The sequence below is a fragment of the Cuculus canorus genome, chromosome 2, assembly GCF_017976375.1.
Source record: "Cuculus canorus isolate bCucCan1 chromosome 2, bCucCan1.pri, whole genome shotgun sequence".
NCBI classification, from domain to species: Eukaryota; Metazoa; Chordata; class Aves; order Cuculiformes; family Cuculidae; genus Cuculus; species Cuculus canorus.
The window spans coordinates 40,296,189-40,318,924 of NC_071402.1; the positions used below are offsets into that span (position 1 = coordinate 40,296,189).

Consider the following 22,736-nt stretch of genomic DNA (forward strand, 5'->3'; position numbering starts at 1 on the left):
ATAAATAAATATGGGTATGTTTGATGCATGATATTATTTTTTTGTAGCTATTAAAGTGCTACAAGGGATTTGGCAATATTTTCCTTAAAACAAAAACAAAAAACCAAGAATGTTTACATGTGTTTAGAGCTATTACTTTTCCCCATTAAACATTAAAATCCCTAGCTGGGAAAAGCTGTAATGTAAGTCTTTTACAGCAGGTACTTCGTGCTTCTGTGATATCTGGGTCTTTCCTTCTTTCTGGATGTATTGTGATATAGTTAGAAATTCTGGAGAAATCATAGATAAAATTATGTATGTGCAAGTATGTAATGTATTCAAGTGTCTGGTAAGGGAACATATATATAATCTGATAATAGCACAAATCCAACCATCTTCTTGTCTAGCAAGGAAATCAGCTATCTACTGCAGCTGAAAATGTAGAGCACATTATATTTAAGTTAATGCCATGAATTTGATTTGAGGTTAAATCACGTGAAGCTTTACACTCAGCAGTGCAAAAGCTGAGAGATGCTCTCACATAATTCTTGCCAAAAATGGCATAAATGTCTTGAGCTTTAGAGGAGCAAGATTTTTGATTTGAGGAGAGGAAATGTGTTTGGTTTTGAAGTTTGAAGTGAGTTAATAAAATTTGATTTCACTATTAGCCTAGTGCTTCCATTTGGGGAATTAAAACACTTGTATCAAATTAAAGTTGCATATCCTTTATCACATGTACCCAGGTTACATTCATAAAACATCCACTTTTACTTACATACCCTGAATGAATCTATGACAATCCCCTGTAGATGGTGACAAAAAGTATATTTAGATTTTAAGATGTTCTTGTGAGCCACCTCAGCTAATTATAGATGACAACCCAGGCTTATTCCTTTGTACTGAAACATCAAGAATGTGTCAAAAAGCTTTCTGAACTCTCTAGAGTCCCAGATGTTGTTATTGCAATAGGTGACTGGAATTAATGAAATACAAAACGTCATTTGCTAAGAGCCTCTTGTGATTTAGGTAGGAGGGCAGCTGTACTGCAAATATGCATAAGAATTCTCCACCAAAGTGAGCAGAGTTAAGTCAAAGGAATCTCTAAAGGAGTTAGAGAGCTAAGCAGGAAAGAGAAAGCACTGCTGGAGAAAGTCATTCTCTCATAAATATCTTCACGGGGCTGTTGTTAAAATTGCTGAGCCCATGTAGGCTAGAAGAAGGGATCCTTCTCAAGGACAGGCTTGGGTTGGAAGTGACCTAAAATGTCAAAAACTTTAAAAACAGACAGAATTATGTGGACACAGAAAAGCTGAGAGAGGAATAAACAATTCAAGATGTTCCTTCAACAAAAGAGACAGCAAAGATAGCAGATGCAAACTTCAGCTTAGGTAAGCTTTGTAGGAGCTGCATAAATATTCAGCCAATTTCCTTCTATCTACTTTTAGTGTCCCAATACTGAAGAGAACTCATTTAAAGCTGAGTCAGGCCTGCCTAAATTTGATCACAGCCTGCACAACCTGGATCTTCCTGATATCAGCTGACATAATCACTGCTGTTAGCTGAATGTAACCTTAATTCTAATCACAGAGCCCAAAAATCATTGAATTCCTCAGCATGGCTTAAGGATAGACAACAGTTACTAGATATGTAGGTGGAACCTTTATGAAAAGGTACATTATGGCAACTATGTAGGCTGTTGACACATACTCATTTAAAACCTGAATCAAGTTAAACTCTTATCTAGGCTTTGAAATACTCACATAGTACACATGTAGTTGAGATGCCAAGCCTCTTTTTCTCATTTAAAGAGAAGCACCTGTTTCTCATTTAAAATAAAAGGATGTTACACCACTTTGGCTATGGAAAAAAAATCTTTTAAGGTTGAAATACGTTCTTTTTACCCACTGTAAAACTTCATAGAAAGTTTATGTATTAAACTCATGGCTTTGCCCTTGAGGATGTCTCTGAGCATGTATTTAAAGGACATACAGGCATCCAGTAGTACCAAGAAGATTTACTGAATGTTCTGAATGTATCCACTGAATATTTTACTATAAAGGAGAGCTTCATTGCTGTTGTTAATAAAGAAGTATTTTGATAATGGCTGGTCTGCAAATGACTGAAATTGTATTGTTCCAGCTGAAAGGCTTTGATCATTAACTGTTTTGGTGAAACCAATAGAATAAGAAAAAAAACCCCACCTTTTTCTCAGTAAGTAGAGCAGCTATTGCTTCTTTGAGACAACATCAAATGTGTAGATGTGGTCCTGGACTACATTTGATAGCGTATGTGTAAAATACCAATGCCTACCGTTAACTACATATAATATTCTGTCACCCCCTAGTGGTGGGTCTACAATACCATAGTTTTGACAATAATCGTAAAAGATTCTCTCATTGCATGTATAGTAGAAGACCTTATCACATGCAGGAGAAACTAGGCTTCAATGTGTGATAGCCTGTGTGTACAGATCTGTAATTTTCTTCTCCACTCAATTAATTGTATACCGTAACTTCATGCCAAAAAAGAGAGATGTAAATTGTCTTTGTTGTCTTTGGGCAGATTAATTAATTAAAGTGTGTTTTGGGGGGGCTGTGTTAAATTATTTCTGTAATCTTCTCCTTGGATAATGCAAGAGCAAATTGACTGCATTCCAGACTGCGAAGTTAGGGAACATGACTGTGCACATGAAGCATAGATTGGCCTATCAAATCCTTTCTTTCTTAATTCCTAGTATTATCCATAATAAAATTCTTTGTCTAAGACTGTCTAATGCTGTACTGGACAAGTGCAATGCTCATTCAAATCTGTGAAAGCAGTAATTGTGTCCAAAATAGTAACGTGACCTATGCATCATATACACTTGTTGGCATATCTGATAGTAAAGCAACATAACAAAGCAAAAATATTTGACATCACCTATTCCATTATCTTGAGCAGTTCTTACAAATTCTAGATTTCTGGCCCAGCCTTGGAAAAACTGAAAGTGTAGTATGCTGGATAATAGCATTTAATGGGTTCATTTATCAGGAGTCCCAGTAACTGATAATATTGATGTGTTTTACACTGATATTGAGCAATTTAGCTTCACATCACATATAATTTAAAGCGTTCTAAGTAACAGCAAAATACTTTGTTTGAAACTGAAGTGTTGTGTTTTTCATTGGATCAGGAGGTAGTGGAAACATACAGAAAGCTGATTGATAGCTTGAGATAGCTGTAACGGTCCTTTTTGATCATTTTGCAGACACTCTTCTCAGAGGTAAAGCAAGTTTTATCCATCTCTGGCCCAAGACTGAACAATTCCTGTTAATATAATTTGGTATTTCAAGTATTACATGATACTAAGTATCTGATATCTCTGTAATTTTATCAGTATAGGCCATGCATTCTCTGTGTATGTGTGAACTCACAATTACCTAGTAATTAAATTGGTTAGCTGTATCTTTGTTAAAGAGGCACACGGCATCACCTTTGTAGTCACAAAATGAAATATTAGTATGTATCAGTATGTCACAAATAGCACTGCAAAGACTTTTTGATACCTCCTCAACAGGAGGAATTGTTTAACTGATCTACCCTTAGACACTTCAGGAGCAATTATCTCTTCTTGGACCAAATAGTGCCTTCCAGCTACGTCACAGAAAGGTGTCTCCATGGGGGGTCAATGCACTCAGTAAAATTTCGAGTTTCTAAAGAAGGGACACAGTGTACACCTCCTGTAATGTGTGAAGAGCTAGGGACACTAAAGAATCCCAGCCATGCTGCTAATTAACAGACCTTCTTGTGAATCTTTGAAATTTTGGCAAACCTGCCAGTCTTTGCCCCCACATTCATGAGAGTGTCCTACATGTACAACTGGGAAAAGGAAAATATTTCTCATGTCGCCATGAACATTACTTTAGTGTTTTAAAACTAGTACAGAAAAACTAGCAGTTTTGGCACCTACTCTGGGGTTTTATAATTTACTATCTGGGGGAGGTTGTGTCTTTATCTAAATCCTGCAAACATGCATATAATATATATTGCACACGTGTACATCCACATGCAAGCAGAGCCAGGCAGATCCATAGAGGCAGAGATTTGCATTCATTTTATGATATTCATTTAATTTCCCTTAGTTTATTGGAGAAAACAAGATTTTTTTGCTAATGGTACTGCTGTTACACTTACGGAAAATGAAGTTATCTTTCTCATCTTTATCTTCACATATAATGAAGCAATTTCAGTTACGCGCATGTCAGTGGATTGTTGATGATGGTACATCCTTCAGAAAGAATACAAATAGACTTCACTGACCCTGGAGTGCTAAGAGTAAAATGAAACTTACTCTGACTTGTAAACTGAGCAAACATGACATGGAGGTCACAGAATAAGGGCATATATGCATCTTTCAGCCCTTGTTTTGACAAAGTGACTTCTTTCTCCAGAGGGACATTTCTGCCATTTTTTTCCAGCATGTTTCACCTTTCACTGGCTATTAATCCCAGTATGACTTAACTGCAAATTATGATTCCCACCTACAAGCTTGTGGGAATTTATTATTAAATCTTTCTCATCATATATTTGAGCACAGAGTTAGCATTCAGAAGATCTAAGAAAATAAGGGTATGGAAAACAACTTGGCCAATTGAGTTTAAAAACAAATGTAACAAGGTACAAATATTAGAACAAAGAATATTATGAAAATTCACATTCACTACTGGAATTTTTTTTATTACTAGCAGCTCCAAGAAGTCAGAGTAGACCATAACATTTGTGAAAAGTTGTACATTTTCTGATATGCTATGCAGTGTTCTTCCAGCTTTAGTAAGATCACTTCCCTGTTTCTGATGCAGCCTAACATTTATATGGACATCAGTCTGAAACATTTCCAGAATTTTCAGAACTTTATGAACTGGATTAACAAAGGAAGTTTTGCAAAAAGAGAACTTATTCAGAATGTTCTTATTTTTCTGAATGCATGGGTCATGAGAAATTTTTGATACAGGTGTGGATAGCATCCAAGCTCTGAATATTTCAAAATAAAGGTGTTGAGACAGCAACTACCATGTTTATCAATGCAGTAGAACAACTGTGAATGAGGCTTAACCTCTTTATCACGTTAGCTAGCTGGTAAAGCACTATTAGGAGTTACTAATGCATATGGTAAAAGCCACGGAAATTCTTATCTCTGGATTGCAGATGGGAAAATAAGACATGTCAAAGATCACTGCAGACTTTTGCTGGAACACAACCTCCTGAATCTGTTTTCAACTGGGCCATCAAATATGATGACAATACTAGTGGCTGTTTATGTGAACAAATGTGACAGGCTTGGCTGTCTTTGTTGGGTAGGTTATTAGGTCACTGATGCCAGTTCCAAATTTGGAAAAAGCAAAATGTCAGGCTAGACCAGGGAGCAGAGGGACTAAATTCTTTTTCAACAATGCTGAAAAGAAATTTGTAAGGTAAAAGGGATTAAATATTTTTCTAGTGCAATAACCAAACTCTATGTAAACAATAATTTGATGGTCCACATATGTGTTTTCTCATAATGAGACTTAAAGACACTTCAGGGGCAGGAGGAGAACAACAGCTTTTTGTAACTTCTAAGTATTGTCTGGGTTTTTTTCTCAACAGAGCTACAGTGAACCTGTTGATGTTAAAGCCTCTCCACAACCTCAGATGATGAATTCAAAGCAGTCGGTGTTTCATGGGCCTGCCCAGGCTCATTCTGCCCTGTACCTCAGTTCCCACTACCACCAACAACCAGGAATGAATCCTCACATCACTGCCATGCATGCCAGTATCCCCAGGAACATAGCACCCAAGCCCAACAACCAAATGCCAGTGACTGTTTCCATAGCAAACATGGCTGTGTCCCCACCACCGCCTCTTCAGATCAGCCCCCCTCTGCACCAGCATCTCAACATGCAGCAACATCAGGCAATTTCAATGCAGCAGTCCATTGGAAACCAGCTACAGATGCAAGTCCAGTCTACTTTACATTCACCTACGATGCAGCAAGTAAGTTGAAGCTTTCCAGTTGTTTGGGGAACTGGGGTCTTTTTTTGAGGACAAAAAAAGCAATCCAGAAGTTTACGCAGTGAGGGAGATTTAGAACCACAGATTAGTTTTAATTTTGCAGAGTTCTGAAACTGTAGTAGTATGGTCTGAGGGTGTAGTCTTTCAAAGGCAAGAAGAAATTAATGAGTACCTAGACGATGGAGAACAGCAGTGGAACTGTTTGTGCTAGCAACAATGTTCATCACATTCTTGTGAACACCAGCTGTCTCCCCCACCAGATTCAGGAGACATCCTTTAAATAGAAATGTGGCCATGGATCCATCTGCAAACCTGGGAGTACCCTGAAATACAGGTGAAATGTTAAGCCTTTGGGAGATTTGTTTTACCGTCAAAAGGAAAGCATGTCTAGAAAAAGATGTTTACAGCAGGTGCCATTGTCCTTGTGCTGACGGTGAAATGGAAAAGTCTGAGGAAACATGAAGCAACACAGGTAGTATTAAACACGCTCAATTAAATTAACACAAACATGTTAGTTTATGCTACATTCAAAACTTCATTTTGCTACGTCATAACACTTGTCTTTTTGGAAATAAGTGGGTTATCCACAGTATACCAATATGGTGGCTTTTTAAATTTTTTTTTTTTAAATTCTCAGTGTTTTAGAATCATAAAATAGTTTGAATAGTTTGAGTATTTTGGGTTGGAAGGGATCTTAAAGATCATCCAGTTCCAACCCCCCTACCGTGGGCAGGGACATCCCACTAGAACAGGCTGCCCAAGGCCCCATCCAATCTGCCCTTGAATACCTCCAGGGATGAGGCAGCCACAACATCCCTGGGCAACCTGTGCCACTGCCTCACCACTCTCATAGTGAAGAAATTCTTCCTTATATCAAGCGTAAATCTGCCCCTCTTCAGTTTATACCCATTGCCCCTCGTTCTTATCACCACAAGCCTTTGTAAACAGTCCCTCCCCAGCTTTCTCATAGCCCCTTCAGGTACTGGAAGGTCTCTGTAAGATCTCTCTAGAGCCTTCTCTTCTCCAGGCTGAACAAGCTCAACTCTCTCAACCTGTCCTCATATGGGAGGTGCTCCAACCCTCTGATCATGTTTGTAGCCCTCCTCTGGACCCATTCCAACAGTTCCATATCCTTCTTATGTTGAGGATTTCAGAACTGGACACAGTACTCCAGATGAGGTCTCACAAGAGAGGAATAGAGGGGCAGAATCACTTCCCTTGCCCTGCTGGCCACGCTTCTTTTGATGCAGCCCAGGATACAGTTGGCCTTCTGTGCTGCCAGCACACGCTGCTGGCTCATGTTGAGCTTCTCATTGACCAGCACCACCAAGTCCTCTGCAGAGCTGCTCTCAGTCACATCATCCCCCATTGTGTACTGAAGTCACGGATTGCCCCAGCCCAGGTGTAGGACCTTGCACTTGGCCGTGTTGAACCTCATGAGGTTCACACAGGCCCACTTCTCCAGCCAGTTTTAGATAGTTGATTTTCAACACATTTCCTAGGAGTTCTGAGCGAATGCAGTCCAACCATAGTTTTGTGACTTTGGGGCCAAGACCTAGGGAGGATTGGAGCAGATTAACCGTAGTGATTTCACAAGAGAAAATCTCCTTTTGTTTTGGATAGAATATGACTACAAATAAGAAGATCTTTGTAAAGAGGCATTAGGATGAATTTTATTTTTGATAGAATTGTAAGAAACTACAAAATCTGTATACACAAGATTTGCCAGTTCTGTTTGATAATACAAAGTCATGAACTTGCTGTATGTTTTGAATATGTCTGTATATTCACCTTTGCTAACAAGGCATTTGCATTTGCTTTCCAAGCCAGAAAAGTTTCACCTCAAGATTGGTCTTTAGAGGTGGGAATACCTCAACTCAAAACATAGCTTCTAGTTGGCATAACAGTTTAACAAGGAAAGAAATTTTCCAAAGCAGGACAAAAAAAAAAAAAAAAAAAAAAAAGGAAGAGTTGAAAGCAATCTGGACTGAGAAATTTAGTTACTCAGATGATCTGGATTTTTTCAGAAACTTTGATTTTAGTCTCAAGAGTGATTTGGAGTAATCAGACAGGAAGGAAAATCTGTAAAATGTTTCTCCTAGTCCAGTTTATCTTTCATGATCAGAGTAAACAGACTCAACGAGCTGATGACCATACAAGTGTGGAGTCTTTTACTGTTGTGTATTTATATTTCCCATTAGTTAGAAACCCAGTGTCCTGGTGTGAGTGTCCTGGGGACCCTATGCTCAAGCCTTAGAGAAACTCAGGAGTTAACCCCAAGCTTGAGCAGCTACAATTAGCTAGACAAAGTCTTAGACAGGTGAGCCAGGGCAGTCTATCTGGAGATCCTAAGCCTGATGCAATCCTGCTTGAGCCTGGAGGCTCAGAGCAATGAAAGACAAACCAATGGACAGAGACTCAATGCAATAGACTGTTTCATTTATCAAACATGAAAAACTGTATGTGTGACAGCAGCCTGTTGAGACTGTATAGTTATATTTGCAGTGAGTTATTACATAGTGATTCAGTCTTCCAAGTTCAGATATTTGCCGAGTTCAGCATCACTTGTACTTTACATATCCAATGCAGAGCTATAGAAGATCAAAACCCTTCTGTTGTTTCCAGAATCATTGATAGAACAAGTTTGACAATTTGGCTTTATTTATTGAATTAATAGTACAGTAGTGGCTAGCAAAAGATATAACGCAGATGTTAGATACTTACATACATATACATACATCATCATTAATGTATGAATACAAACACTAAAGCATTACTCCAAACCATTACATACTACAAAAAAGGTAAGATAATATGACTCTTCAGATGTTTTCTTTTACGAAGTTGCTCACCTGTAGCATGTGCTGTGCATGGCAATGGCTTGAGAGTACTTTTACTCATCTGTGAGGTGTGTTGCCTGCAGCTGAGTTATTTCTAGCTTGAGAGAAAACACAAGGAACTAGGATGCAGAAAAAAATGTGTCTAGAAGTCAATACGTAGGCCTATACCACGATGAGTTTTTGATCTACTAACTACAAGTACAGAAAACTAAAAAAGGCTGCACCTCTGTGTTCCTGCTCTCTTGTTAAACCCATGAAAATTTAGCTTAAATACTTTTTACCAACTTATATCCTATATTCAGAAAGGCTGATGCTTAGAATGAAGATACTATGGTGAGATACTTCTGAGCTTCATTCAAGGTGACAGGTGCTTATTACCCGTTGAAATGCTATACTGCCAATATTAACTATTTTTCTCTTTAAGCACTGTGGAACAACTACAAGCCAGTTTATATTTCTTACCCTCCTTTCAAAGTAACGCAACCTTTAAGCTCTGGAAAAACTATGTAATTTCACGTTAGAGTATTTGTAATACATATATATATTAGCATATAAAATTTTACACAATTTGTGAATTGAGTTTAAATATAGAATCTATTTCCTTTAAAGACTGTTGTTGGCAAAGACAAAGCAAAACGTATGTTGAATTTTAAGGCAGCTGGTGTATTAACAACACCATGATTTGCCATGCCAGAGCAGAACAGTGGTAACCTGCCTAGTATCTTAGGTCACACTCAAGAAATGTTAGAAAACACTATCCCCAGGATCTCATACTACATTAGAGCACAGAGGACAGGCTGGCTGTCAGGAGGCAAATAACAAGAAGCCAAGAAACTGTAACCTGAAACTAAAGGCCACCTTGTGACTTAGTTGTCAAAGGACTTTGCTCTCCCCTCTGTTTGAAAAGGAGCCAACACTCTGTTGATCACAGAGTATGTTAAAGAGGAAGAGACCTAGTGGAAAAAGAAGTGACACCCCACCCCACCCCCCCCAAATAATGACAGGAGCACAGAGTCAGCAGCAGTGAAGACACAGAAGAGGCTTACCACCACCTGTATGTTCAGCCTGTGCTGAGGAGTGAAGTAGGGCTCTGGATGTGAGGTTCAGTCTCCAGCAGCATGGCACAGACCACTCTGCCTCATAAAAAGACAGCCAAGAAGAATGGGAGAAAATGTAGTCTGATAAAGTAGAAGTGATACTTGCATTTAATTCACCGTTAGTTTTCATTTTTTGTTCCCTCAGTTATTTGATTTCCTCCATGCTTAAAGGTGTGGGCACCCTGAGCCTTTTCCGAAGACTCACGCATCCAATTTATGTAAGCAGCAAGAGCAAAAACTACTTAACATCCCACTCCCTACAACATGACTTGCCAGGAGACATTTTCCTTTTTGGAAACCTTACCATTGCTCATACCAAACAGATTAATACACATTAAGAAAACGTGAGATAAATTATCTCTGCAACGTGAAGCTTAATAGGTAAGAGAGGAGTAAGTGTGTTAACAGCTTCCTAGCAGTCTTCTACTGCAGGCGTTCACAGACTCGGCTGGCTGGACACCACCACTGCAGACAGCTGTGCTGTAGACGTGTTAGAAGCAGCAGTCACAGCTCCCACTGATGGTGGGTTCTGATTTATTTTCTTTTCTTCCCCAACATCCAGCTGTTAAATAGTTTGTGGCTTACCAGTGTGATGCTCAATGGTAGCAGGCTCTGGAAATCCCTGCTCTCTACAGATCTCAGGCTTTACCACTGTAGCTCTGGGAGATTCATTCACTCATTTTCTCCAGGAGAGGAAGGATGGTTTCTTATCAGAGACTGGCTTGTAGTATATCTGAAGGGATGCCAGCTCCAAGAAAAATCATATAAGCATGAAGACCTCGGACTTGGCAGGCAGGGACACAGTTGTCCAAAACAACTGTGCGTGAAATCCACAAACTCTTCTGTGCGTCGCTCAGAGGAGGGCTGGGTAAGAAGTGCTGACCTGGGGAAAAGAATTCTGTCCCCACTGCTGACAGGACAATACGCTGATGTTTATCAGCTCCACAGGGAACAGCACATCCTCCTCTTCTTTCAGCAGCCCTTGCTTGGGTGTGTGCAGCTGCCAAACCAAGAGAGACTGCCAGATGGAGAAGGGGAGTCTCCTCTAGGTGTCCACAAGCACTCCTAAACATCAAAAAGATCAGATGTGTTGGTAGCCAAAAATCCTCAGTGACTGCATGATTTCTGCTATTTTTAAAATCAATTAATTCTGTGGCATGTGCAGCTGATGCAAGGCATCCAAATTGGTCTGAAATGCACACGGCAAAGTAAAATTTAGGTGTTAGCATTTTGGTCATATGCCTCGCATTAATAAATATTGTTTAATGTCTTTTAAAAAATTTTCTCTAGTTTAAGTTGTCTAAATATTTTTTGTAACTCCTGCAAAGTAGACTTTTTTGTCTCTTTACCTTTCTGTTCCAAAGCAGTTAATGAATGTATTAAATAATGGGCCCTACTGTAGATCTTTGGGGTGCTTGTTTACAATGTTAATCCCTTACACTGTAAAAATAGATCATTTAGTTCTATTCTCACATTTAAATTAGATCCTGACTTTGATTATATTTAGCTTGTAATTCTGAAATACACTATATTTTTCTTAAATCTTATTAACAGGATCCATGTTAAAGTTTTACTTTGTTAAATTCCAAATCCACCATGCAGCAGTTTTCTTTCATCCACCATTGACACACTGGGACAATCACAGTAGACTGGAAATGTGTGGGTTTTCTTTCAGTAAATGTTCACATGAGCACGGGCATCTTACCAGTGTATTACTTTTTAGCTGATACAGAGTTCTTCTCTCCAGTCTGTTTCTTAGGTTTGACATGTTGTTTAATTCTTAATTAGTTGGGTTCAGGTGATCTGAATCTTAAGCCTTGTGATTCAAATCAGCACAATTTCTCCAATGTTCAGGCTAAAACAGCATCTGAAGCTGCAACTTGTTTTCTCTTGCAAAGGTGTTCTTTCTCTACTCAAACACTTGTGGTTCTTTCTGAGCATATCCCCCTCTCCATCCTGTTGTACTGTGATGTTTTGTGTGGAGAGAAGTGAGACCAAGGATTCACTGCCTCCCAATTCTGCCCAGCCCTTGTTAAGGAGCCCTTTTAAGTTGCCCTACTGGAAGCATCACCTTCCCTGCTCAAAATCCTTCATCCAGACCTCGGGTAGGATAGTGAGTCCCATTACAATCTCTGACCCGCTTTGATTCACAGGCAGAGTAAGCAAAACTAGATTCCTAATGTCTAGTAACCATGGCTGCAAGTGTATGCATAACAAAGAGGCAGAAGATTAATGTATGTCACATTTTATTTTATTTTTTTTACTAATAACTCATTTCAATCTACTTTTAGGTATTTCTTTTCCTTATGAAAATAAAGGTGTACAAAAAGATCATTGCCTAGTCTGACAAAAATAATAGCCTCATTTTTTTTCCCTGTATATATTATATACAGTAAACTCATGGATCTGCTGTATTTGTCCAGATTTCTTCCTCTTTTTTGTTAAGCTTTGTCTTCGAATGAGGTCAAGAGAAAAAAAATCATTAATATCTGTCAACTTCCTTTAGAACCTTAAGGAAAAATCTTTGTATGATATCACACAGACGGATTTTCAATTTCCTTGTGTAATAAACAGATGCTTTAGGATTTGGATGTAATTTAAAGGTTTAAAATATCACATTGAGATTGATGAATAAATCAGTTGTGAAGACAAAAACATTGATGCCTGTTGAAAATACCTCTCCAGACAGGCAGGAAATGAAATTAGTTCCTAGTAAAGTGTGGAGATGAGGATCACTGTTTAGTTCTGCTGCAGGCTTTTTAGGACTTGCTACAGTGGCACAATGAAACTGCTAGGGCTACAGAAATCTAATTAAAGAGCAAATGTCCCTCCTGACATCGAATTAATCTTTATCAAGTTCCCTATTTTTATTTCAATCTGGAACAAGAAAATGAAATTTAAAATTCTGGGCATGTTGCAAAACAGTTGGTGATTCTCTCTTGAGCATTACAATGCAAAAACATTCAGCATTGTTTAATTAGACCTCGAAGCACTCATTTTCTGAGCACTTTTTATTTCATCACTGTTTGTTAAGGACTTACATAAATAATACACAAATATTTACTACAAGTCTAGTACAAGGCTGTCTCCCTCTTTTGTGCAGATCTATATTTCCAGAGCTTTTTCTGTTGATGAAAAAGCTGAAGTAATCATTGTTTACATAATTAACAATTCAACATTGTTAAATATCACCATACTTTATCAGTCCTTCACGTTGAGTTCAGATTTGTTAAATTACTTTGGCTTAACAAGCATGCTTTCCAACTACCATATTGCTGGTATTCCAGTAGCCTTCAGCTGCAGCAGCTCAGCTCCTTGTGGAGCTGGAGCCTGGCTCACATACCTCTGCACTGCGTTAAAATTTATCATGTCCTAAGAAAAAGGCCCTGATCCCAGGCAGTTATAAACTAAATTGACTTCTCGGGTACAAGATGAAAGGGTTGTTGTCTCCATAGAAAACCTGAGAAAATGTAAGTCCCTCCCCAATTCCAAGCTGGTATTTAAACCACAGGACTGTCCTCCTGTGTCTAAATTATTTATTTATCTGAAGTCCATGAGAAATGGAATGGATATTGCACTGATGGACTTTTCCTCTGATTTGAGGAACTGTCTCTTCTTGCTGCCTGAGTATTTTAGTCTATGTGCCTGCTCACTTGCACGCTTTGCTACAGCACTGCTGGAGCTACTGGCCTCGTATAGTGTTTTTCACATATACACAATTGTTTCATGAAGACCAGTAAGAGATAGCTCAGAGACTTTGGCACCAAAGGTAAACCTGAGTGCCTGAAGGTAGAACGTGTTTCTGTGGTTAGTTTCGTCATACAGCTAAATTAGAAAGGCCTTATGTTTTGTATAAAAATCATGACAGTGATATACAAAAACAATTTTTCTACCTTCTAATTACACAAAACTCCAATTAAGGTCATTGGGTAGTCTGCTCAATTACAGTATCCTTTCGATTTGTTGCAGGCATGGGAGTTGTTTATACAGCTTGATGTGCAGGTTTAGAGCCTGGTAAAAAGGCAGTGTACGGAGCATGTTGGTTACAGCCACCATGGGTGGATTTTATTTTACCTTATTACTAGGGCAGTATATGTTACATGACAACTGAATGCTGAATTCAGCTCATGAACTTGCCCGCTACTAGTAGTCTGTTTCTTGGAGTCATCAGAAACAAAGTGGGGCTTCAGAGAGCATTTAAGGTACTGAAGTGTAACTCGGGATATTATCCATATGGAAGAGATTATGGAAGAAAGTTGCACTCGTTTACAGGCTAGGCAAAAATCTGTGGTCAGGATCAGTGGGGTGGGGTGACAGTGTACACAAGAGGCATAGCAGGGCAGGGTGTGAGGGAAGAGCTTGAGTATAATGCACGAATAGAACGGGATGTGAAGAAGGAAATGGCGTGTTACATTTGAAGGAAGCTCATTTCTATGGATAGAGGGGGCCAGGCAGAAACTGAGAATACTCATTTATCTTGCTCAAAGTTAACGTGGCTGAGTTGTTAAACCTGCAGAAATAAACAGCTCTCCCTGAAATTCCTGTCCTAATGAAGGCTTTGTATATGAAGCAACCACACATAATCCACTAGGATTTAAAACTAAAAGCTATGAACTTTAGTCCTGTCTATTCTGTTTGTGAACTTAGAATCATAGAATCGTTAAATGTGCTGAGATGAGAGTGACCCACATGATCATTGAGTCCAAATAGAACAACCCCAAAATTCACACTGTGTATCTGAGGACTTTGGCCAGGAGTGGATTTCCTAACTAGGTATCTTGGTCCAAGATCAGTTTCTGGTGTAGCATTTAGAATGTAACACATTCAGTTAACTTGAGTGGGAATTGTATGCCCCTGCCACAGGAAGGACTTTTTTTTTCAGGTGTGTTTTTTTTCAGCAGAATTCAATTGCTTCCATGCAGCATTCCCATACTTTCACCCAACGTAGATCTAACTTTACAGGAACATAGTGTAGATTTATACAGGATGAACCAGATATATTAGGCTTGAAATTTCAACTGTTGTCCTGGTTTTGAAACTCATCATTAAAACATTCTAGTATATCAAAAGAGCTAAAAATTATTATGACTTTTCATATGACAGCTATTTTAGGGAGCAGGTTAGATGTCTCTTTGTAACCACTTTTTTTTTTCTTGTCTTCTTGGTTTCTGTGCTACTTTCACTAAATTAGTCCAACAACTGTTAAAAAGCTTTGGTTGAATTTCTGTTTAGTTGAGAGAGAAGTACAAATAAAAGAAGCAGCAGATGGTCCCTTTGTGACTGAATGAAGAAAAAGGGTTTCAAGAACAATATGTGAATAGGTGTAGTCTAATGAAACAGTCAGCCACCTGCTGCCTACATCCTTCAAAAAGATTCTGTTGCATATTCTGGGAATTAACGACCAATGTGTATCCTTATGTTTTATCTAAATGGAAGCTCCAAGGAGCAAACAGACCTTTTTGCCCCAGTGCTGATTGAGTTGTTCTCTTGGTTTTGAATTGTTTCTGCTCTGTCTGTTTTAGTTCCATCCTGTGACTGTGTAATAGCTAATGACGATTCAGCAGTGTTTCCTTTCTCAAACCAGGGAAAGATTTTAAGAATTAAAAAGCACCTACACATTTTTTCCTATTTTAAGTTTGATAACCTAAAGTACACCTGGAAAAGAAGTATTCCACCACTTCACAGTACACACCATTTGGGTTTTTTTAATGCACTCAACCTGTTGCTTGGTTTCTGTACATTGTAATGTGCTCACTTTCTCCACTAGGGATTTACTCTTCAGCCTGATTATCAGAATATCATCAATCCAACATCGACAGCTGCACAAGTTGTTACCCAAGCAATGGAGTATGTTCGTTCAGGGTGCAGAAATCCTCCAGCACAGACTGTGGACTGGAATAATGACTACTGCAGTAACGGGTAAGCAGCCAATGAATGCCACCTTGTGTTGAGCAACATTCATGACACAAGTGTCTGACAGAATTTGGAAACAGCTTTGTTTCTTATTTGCCTACAATGCATCTGTGATGCTACTGTGTTTATTCAGCAGTTAGACTGTTGTGGGAGAACAATTTTTCAGTTCATTCAGTTATTAGACTGTCATATTATCACAGCATATAACACTTCGATCTTAGAGAACTTCCATTCATTAGAAAATCAGAACTGAAACCTTAGGGAGATGGTGCAGGAAAGAAGTCTTAAGATCACTACATCTTACTTCAGAGGCAAATAGCATGAACTACTTTGTCCCACTACTATGCTGCTGAGGAGAGCTTGCTGCCAGTGAAAACTAGTTTGGGTCATGAAAACCCACATCAGTGAGATGCGGGGGTGATGCATGGGATACAGGATACATGGAAGACAATGGGATGAAGATCACATGACTGTAACCAGAAACAAAACAATGTTCCTGTAGGAGCTCCTACCATAAGTTTAGCAGCCCCTTCAGACCCTCAACTCCTCTACAGCACTGTTTTTGTTGAGCCATATTATTGTCCCAGGAACTGCCTGGAAACTGGACAGGAGGTATCTTTTGGATTTTAATGATAGATGATGTACCTTGTGAATGCATGGGCCTGATCTCCTCTTGACCTTGGACTGAAGCCCCAAAGCAATGGCAGATAGAACCTCTTAGTTGCTATCAAAGTGTCAATCTAACCCAGAGGAATGAACACAAAGCAGTAGTTTTAGCAGTTAAGAACAACTAAAGAATAATTTCACCCACTGCATTTACTGAAACTGAGAATTTCACTTGCATTATTTTTTGAAGTGTTTCTGGAACTCAAACTAGAACAAAAGCCATTTTCTGGTTACCAGGTCAGAATAAAAACTTGACTAGAACCTGCTGACTCTGAGGCAGACTAACTAATCTGCACAGCAGCATCACTTTTCCCCAAACCTGTTTCTGTTGTCCCATAACTTGCCCACTTGTACAACAGAACAGTCTTTCTTCTGTGCTGTACCACCATAATTTCTCGATCTGTGCTGCAGGCCCTTGTAGGACCCTCCCCAGCCCACAAACTTTTACACTCACTTAAACTGAGGTCTGAATAGACTGTCCTCTGTCAAACAGGCTATAGCCACCTGTGGCTTTGACTCTTGGTCTCATCTGGAAAAAACAATATGCAATCATTGCCAGCAGAACCCTCTAGGTTGCCCGCTGGGCATAAGTTTCCATCAGCAGAAGTTTTCTCTGAGCAGACCATGTACATACCCTGTGGGTATGCCTTTGTGAATCTGTGTGCATGAACTTAGACTGTCTTTGCTATAGCATTGGCATAAGTTGCCAGTGCAGCGTAGCTCACCCTATACTGCTCCCAGACTCCAAATAAAGTAAGCTATAAAGCTGTGGAAGAACAGAACTGGTGCCTGAGTTTTGGCAAGGAAGCAAGAGATTATGAGTAAAGCCTTTCTCCCTGAAAATCTCTGCAATGTGAACCAAGCCCCATCAGTGATGCTTCTTCTGCTTTACATGATAGATTTTTTTTTTTCAGACTTCTGCAGACTGTTCCAAATAAGAAACTGTTAAATTAGTCCTTTTTACTGCGAACTGGTAGGCTTCAGCTGAAGGAGAACCCCAGCAACTGAATGGAAAAGTGTGCTAGACACAGTGCATTGGTGAAAGGTCTCCTGTAGAGTTTGGTCTCCAGTAGAGAGTAGGTCTAGTTGACTCTGCCGGAAACTTCTGGCGTTCCCTTGCACGTGCTTATCTGAACCTCCAAGCCAATGCGTTCTGGCTGTGTCTCTACTAGTAAATAAAACAGGGCAGAGATGTCAGTGCCTGGCACCAGTGTTCGTGTAACTAAGCTCTTCTGCCCTCTAAGGAAAGTGGCCACATCTTTTAGTGTGCTTAGGGAGTATCATTCCAAGACCTGTGCTAAATCCTCAGCTGTACCAAGAGAGAGGTTTGTGAGAGAGGGATAGTCAAGGGCTACCAAGCCACTAATGCTTCAGTAATCTTAAACGAGGGCTTAAACCTATATCACAGTCCTGTGTAGTTTAGAGCCAGTTGTGGTCTCTGGGTTGCTACATGCCGCTGTGGCACTAGGATTTTTCTTATTATTACCATGGCAATGCAGCCGTACTTCAGTGATATGCCTGGAATTAATGACATGCAGCAGGGTTGTGGGGATTTTTTGGAAGAATAGAACTAAAAATTTGACAAGTTTAAAAAAAAAATCACATTTGTTCTTTTTCTCTTTGAACAGGGGCATGCAGAGGGACAAAGCACTCTACCTTACCTGAAAATCTGAAACACCTCTCCTTTACACTGAGGAATGCAGGGAAGTCTTTTCATCATGGATTGCTTTATGCAGTCAAGGCAGTTGTGCATTTTATTAGGAAATACAAGTTGCTAAGCACTTAGGACTATTTGAGCTTGTGGGTCACCCACTCTGGAAAAAATAGTTTTGCTTCTTTTTTTTCTTTTTTTTTTTTCCCCTCATTTTTTCTCTTTCTTTCTCCTTCCCACCCTCACCCTGAGATCCTTTAACGGACATTTTTTTCTTCTTTCCTGAAGGAAACTTGGACCATTCAGATTTTACATTGGTTTTTGCTGTGAAGTGCTGCGATAGTAACTGCCTTAGCAACTATAGATGTCTCGGATAAAAGTCCTGGATTTTCCATTGGTTTTTCATAATGGGTGTTTATATGAAACTACTAAAGACTTTTTAAATGGCTTGATGTAGCAGTCATAGCAAGTTTGTAAATAGCATCTATGTTACACTCTCCTAGAGTATAAAATGTGAATGTTTTTGTAGCTAATTGTAATTGAAACTGGCTCATTCCAGTTTATTGATTTCACAATAAGGGTTAAATTGGCAAACATTCATATTTTTACTTCATTTTTAAACAACTGACTAATAGTTCTATATTTTCAAAGTATTTGGAGTAAAGAAGTAAAATATTCCCAAATTATATTAATTAAAAATATTGGCTCTGTCTCATGAAATAGACACAAAAATCTAGGAAAAAACCCTAATGTTGATAAAGAGAAAACACATTTATTTTGTACTGCCTAAAAAATTCTTCTTTTTTTTTAAAGAAAATCACTTTATGTGTACTGATTAGTAAATGTCATTTAAGTCCTTTTATGTATAAAACTGCCAAATGCTTACCTGATATTTTATTAGATGCAGAAACAGATTGGCAACAGCTAAATTATAACCTTTACATATGGCTATGTATTATTGTTTCTTCATACTGTGTCTGTATTTAATCTTTTTTATGGAACCAGTTGCGCCTATTTATGAAATAATAAATATAGGTGTTTGTAAGTAAATTTGTTAGCATTTTAAAGAGGTTTCTTTGATGCTTTAACTTTTGCTGGCACAAATTGTTCACAACTGATGTGAATACTTTATTTAGTTTTTACAGTGACATATATAACACCAAACCTGCTTTACTGTCAGAAAATGAAGGTAACCAATACTTATTTCTCTGTTTCTTTGGTTGTTAAGGAAAAAAAAAAAAAAGATTTTTTTTTTAAGTAATTCCCTTTTTAAAGAATTGTAGCAGGAAGATGCCCAAAACTAAGACTTTTACCACCAAAAATAATTGAATAAAATTGCATAATGTTGCTTCTTGACACTTCATCAGTTTTGGTTAACTAGTCAAGTCGAATAAAAAGTTACTAACGAAATATTACCAAATATGCTTCAGCCATTTTATTATACATGCAAAACGTCTGACAGAGTTTTAAGGAGTGTATCATAAATACATCCTAAAGTGAAAGGTAAGTTCAACAGCCACAGGGGAAGGGATAAAAAAAATCCAAAATAAAGTATTTTGTCAATGTTTTGGATCAGGGATAGCTCTGAAAATATATTTCTGGAGGATTTAATCTTGGATGCTTGTACAATTAATGGAGAGTACAACTGATTTGTATTTTCTATGTGAAATAAAGAAAGCAACTTGAATAAAATACTCATTATGCAATGCCATTTATTTTTCTTTAAAAACAAAACAGAAACAAAGTTTTGCTTGCTTTGGAGTGATTTCAGGCAATGTACAATCGGAATCATTTGGCATGTAATAACTAATAAATAATGCAGATCAGATGTGATTACTCAAATGACTGTAGCTGAGAGCTCTAATTTTCCTGTCTTGAAACTGTATGAAAACTTGTGATTAAATTCACAGTTTATTGTTTGTCTGTTTAGTACTTTAGAAGTATACGAGCACTACTAATTACCCAATGTCTTCTATTTATTATATTATAGTAAACTACATTTTCCACTCATATTAATCCTAAAGTGAGAAGATAATTACTGGGGTGAGAAAAATCAGCTTTGATTTTGACAGGCAGTTTTCCTTTTTCTTTTACGGAAAAGAACTGTGTTATCTCCAATTCTTTCAGAGCAGGTGCACAGTCACATAAAGTTGTTAATTTCAGTATCCAAGCAGAGTTCGAAATACAAGAAAATTTTAATGTAAATAAAAAAATACATCATGAATAAAATACTTATTCTGTATGAACCTTTGGCTTGTTGGTGTCTCTCAGTCTGTAAAAAGGGAAGACTGTGCGGTGTTTATCATACAGCACCTTATCCATCTGGTGGTTTGAGTGTGGTTTTGTGCCTGAGCTCTGTTCAAATGGGATAGTTATGGTGGAAGAGGAACAGTTTTGGCCTGAGTTATATTGAAGTCTCTTCCTTCCAAAGGAAAATCCAACTTTGATGCATAAATCTCAGTTCTTCATGTCAGACTTTGGGAAAAAGCAATGGTTGCCAGTAAAGGGCAATCCGCTATTTATTTTCATCTACATATTGAGAGATACAGATTGTCAAAAGATGGAGCCTAGAAGGTTGAGATCTTTTTGCAAGCAGGTGAAACTCCACTGGAGTTCATGAAGATATGCCCTGTTCTTCATTGAAGCACTGTGTCTTAAGCACTGCAGTGACACAAATACACAAGTCACTGATTCTGTCACCATCTGTTGCAATGGTGATAATGAGAAAGCGCACAGGCATGAAACAACCTACACACTGAAGCAACACCGTAACTGAAAGTAAATATGATAAAGTCATCTGTCAAAGTGATAAAATCCAAGGGAAATAAAGTCTTCCACTAACTGAAATTAATATTTTTTTAAAAATACTTTTTAAAAGCGGTACGCAGAAGGCAAGGTTAGCAACATATGCAGTCTGCAAGTTGTAAATCCCCTTTGCTTGCACCAAGGTAAACAGAGGTTCTGAAAAAGAAAGGCTCTTTGAATTTACCGCTGTTCTCAGCGTGCCCAGTTTTGACATGGCAAGCCCCAGCCTTTCTATCACCAAACTCACAGAGGTTCAAGTAGAAATCCCATCCAGCTGCTGCCTCTGACCCAAAATAGCTCTTCAAAAGGACCTGCTGTAGGATTTTCACCCTCACATTCATCCACAGGCAGTAAGTAAGTAATGTATTCATGGAGGGCCCCAAACATTCACAACAAAACCTAATGTATTCATGCCCACTTCTCTCTTTCCCATCAAATATCAGTTCCTGATTCCAGTGGCTTCCCTGGCAAATATTCCCTGTGAGGCTCCTCTGTAAACAGGAAACTCAACAATAAAAGTGCTCATTACTGGAAGGTAAAACACGCTCTTACCACCTTCCTGAACCTTCTGAGACTTCATCTCAACTTAAACTACCATCTCCAAGACTGTATCTGCCTGTTTCTTATCCAGTCTTGTAAATATGGCAGATCCACAGAGATCTCTTCTGTGCTCTGGGGCAATGGTGTAGGTAAAAAATTCTTATTTTGTACATGCTATGAGACGTAGCTAAAGAGCTGTATGTAACCCATACAGGAGTTATTCCCCAGAACTCCCATTGATAGGCAAGTATAGGTATAGATGTATTGATACAGGTAGAGGTAGAGGTAGAGGTAGAGGTAGAGGTAGAGGTAGAGGTAGAGGTAGAGGTAGAGGTAGAGGTAGAGGTAGAGGTAGAGGTAGAGAGAGAGAGAGAGAGAGATGGATAGAGATAGAGATAGAGATAGAGATAGAGATAGAGATAGAGATAGAGATAGAGATAGAGATAGAGATAGAGATACGCAGCCATTGCCCTGTTAATTATTTATCTGGTGTCATCAAGTCCTTTTGCATTTAAATGAAATATTATTTAGTGAGTATAGCAGTGTGCTGGCAGTGCTGCAGGAGGTCCTGAGCACCTCAGAGGACACGAAGTGCATTGTGTCAGGTCTCACAGACAGCATCTGCTTTCCTTTGCAGAGTCATGTATTTTATTATTACCCAGCAGCACATTAAATCACAATTCAAATGTAGTTCTTATTCCACCAACAAGAGGACAAGTGAGAACAATGACTTGTAAGATTTCAGAGTCTGTCACAGTCACTGCCTAATTAGAGAAACCCACTAGCAAATGTGCATCTGCATGTATCCTGCAACTGTCATCATTTCACATTCTATTAAGGGCTTGCTGCGATAGACACTTTACAAGAAATTTCATTCAGGCTAATATCAACCTGGCAAACATGTAACTGGCCAGAAAACAAAATAGGAGATGGGAGGGGAAAAAAAAAAAAAAAAAAAAAAAAGAAAGGAGAGGAAGGGGAAAAGAAAAGAAAACCTTCCTATTTGAAAACAAGCTGTGTGCAAGGATCCACAGTATACTGCAGAGAAGATCCTTACCCTCTGACAATTATGTGTTTACAACAAGTCTGAGCATAATTGCTCTGATGGGCTGTCAAGGAAAAGATTAATTTGGCAAAGATTAGTATTGACTTGCTGTTTATTAAGGCTTTTAAACAGCTGTATCTGGCAACATTCCTGTAAGTGCCTGTCATGTCTGA

General features: G+C 38.6%; 1 protein-coding gene and 1 long non-coding RNA gene across 5 annotated transcripts in view; one reads left to right on the forward strand and one right to left on the reverse strand.

Moving 5' to 3' along the window:
- The window catches only part of TOX (thymocyte selection associated high mobility group box), a 228,668-nt gene extending 208,296 nt beyond the window's left edge, over nt 1–20,372 (forward strand). For all 4 annotated transcript variants that reach the window (XM_009563281.2, XM_054060531.1, XM_054060532.1 and 1 more), the window contains 3 exons: nt 5,602–5,988; nt 15,711–15,862; nt 18,151–20,372. In XM_009563281.2, coding sequence (XP_009561576.1) covers nt 5,602–5,988; nt 15,711–15,862; nt 18,151–18,187 — 576 coding nt within the window. In that variant the 3' untranslated portion in view covers nt 18,188–20,372. The remainder of the gene's footprint in view (nt 1–5,601; nt 5,989–15,710; nt 15,863–18,150) is intronic.
- LOC128851467 (uncharacterized) lies at nt 6,003–10,939 on the reverse strand. Its single transcript, XR_008448850.1, has 4 exons — nt 10,529–10,939; nt 9,893–9,979; nt 8,859–8,940; nt 6,003–6,329 (listed from the first exon to the last, which is right to left on the reverse strand). It is a non-coding gene; the product is annotated as an uncharacterized LOC128851467 (long non-coding RNA).
- Nucleotides 20,373–22,736: the final 2,364 nt, after the last annotated feature.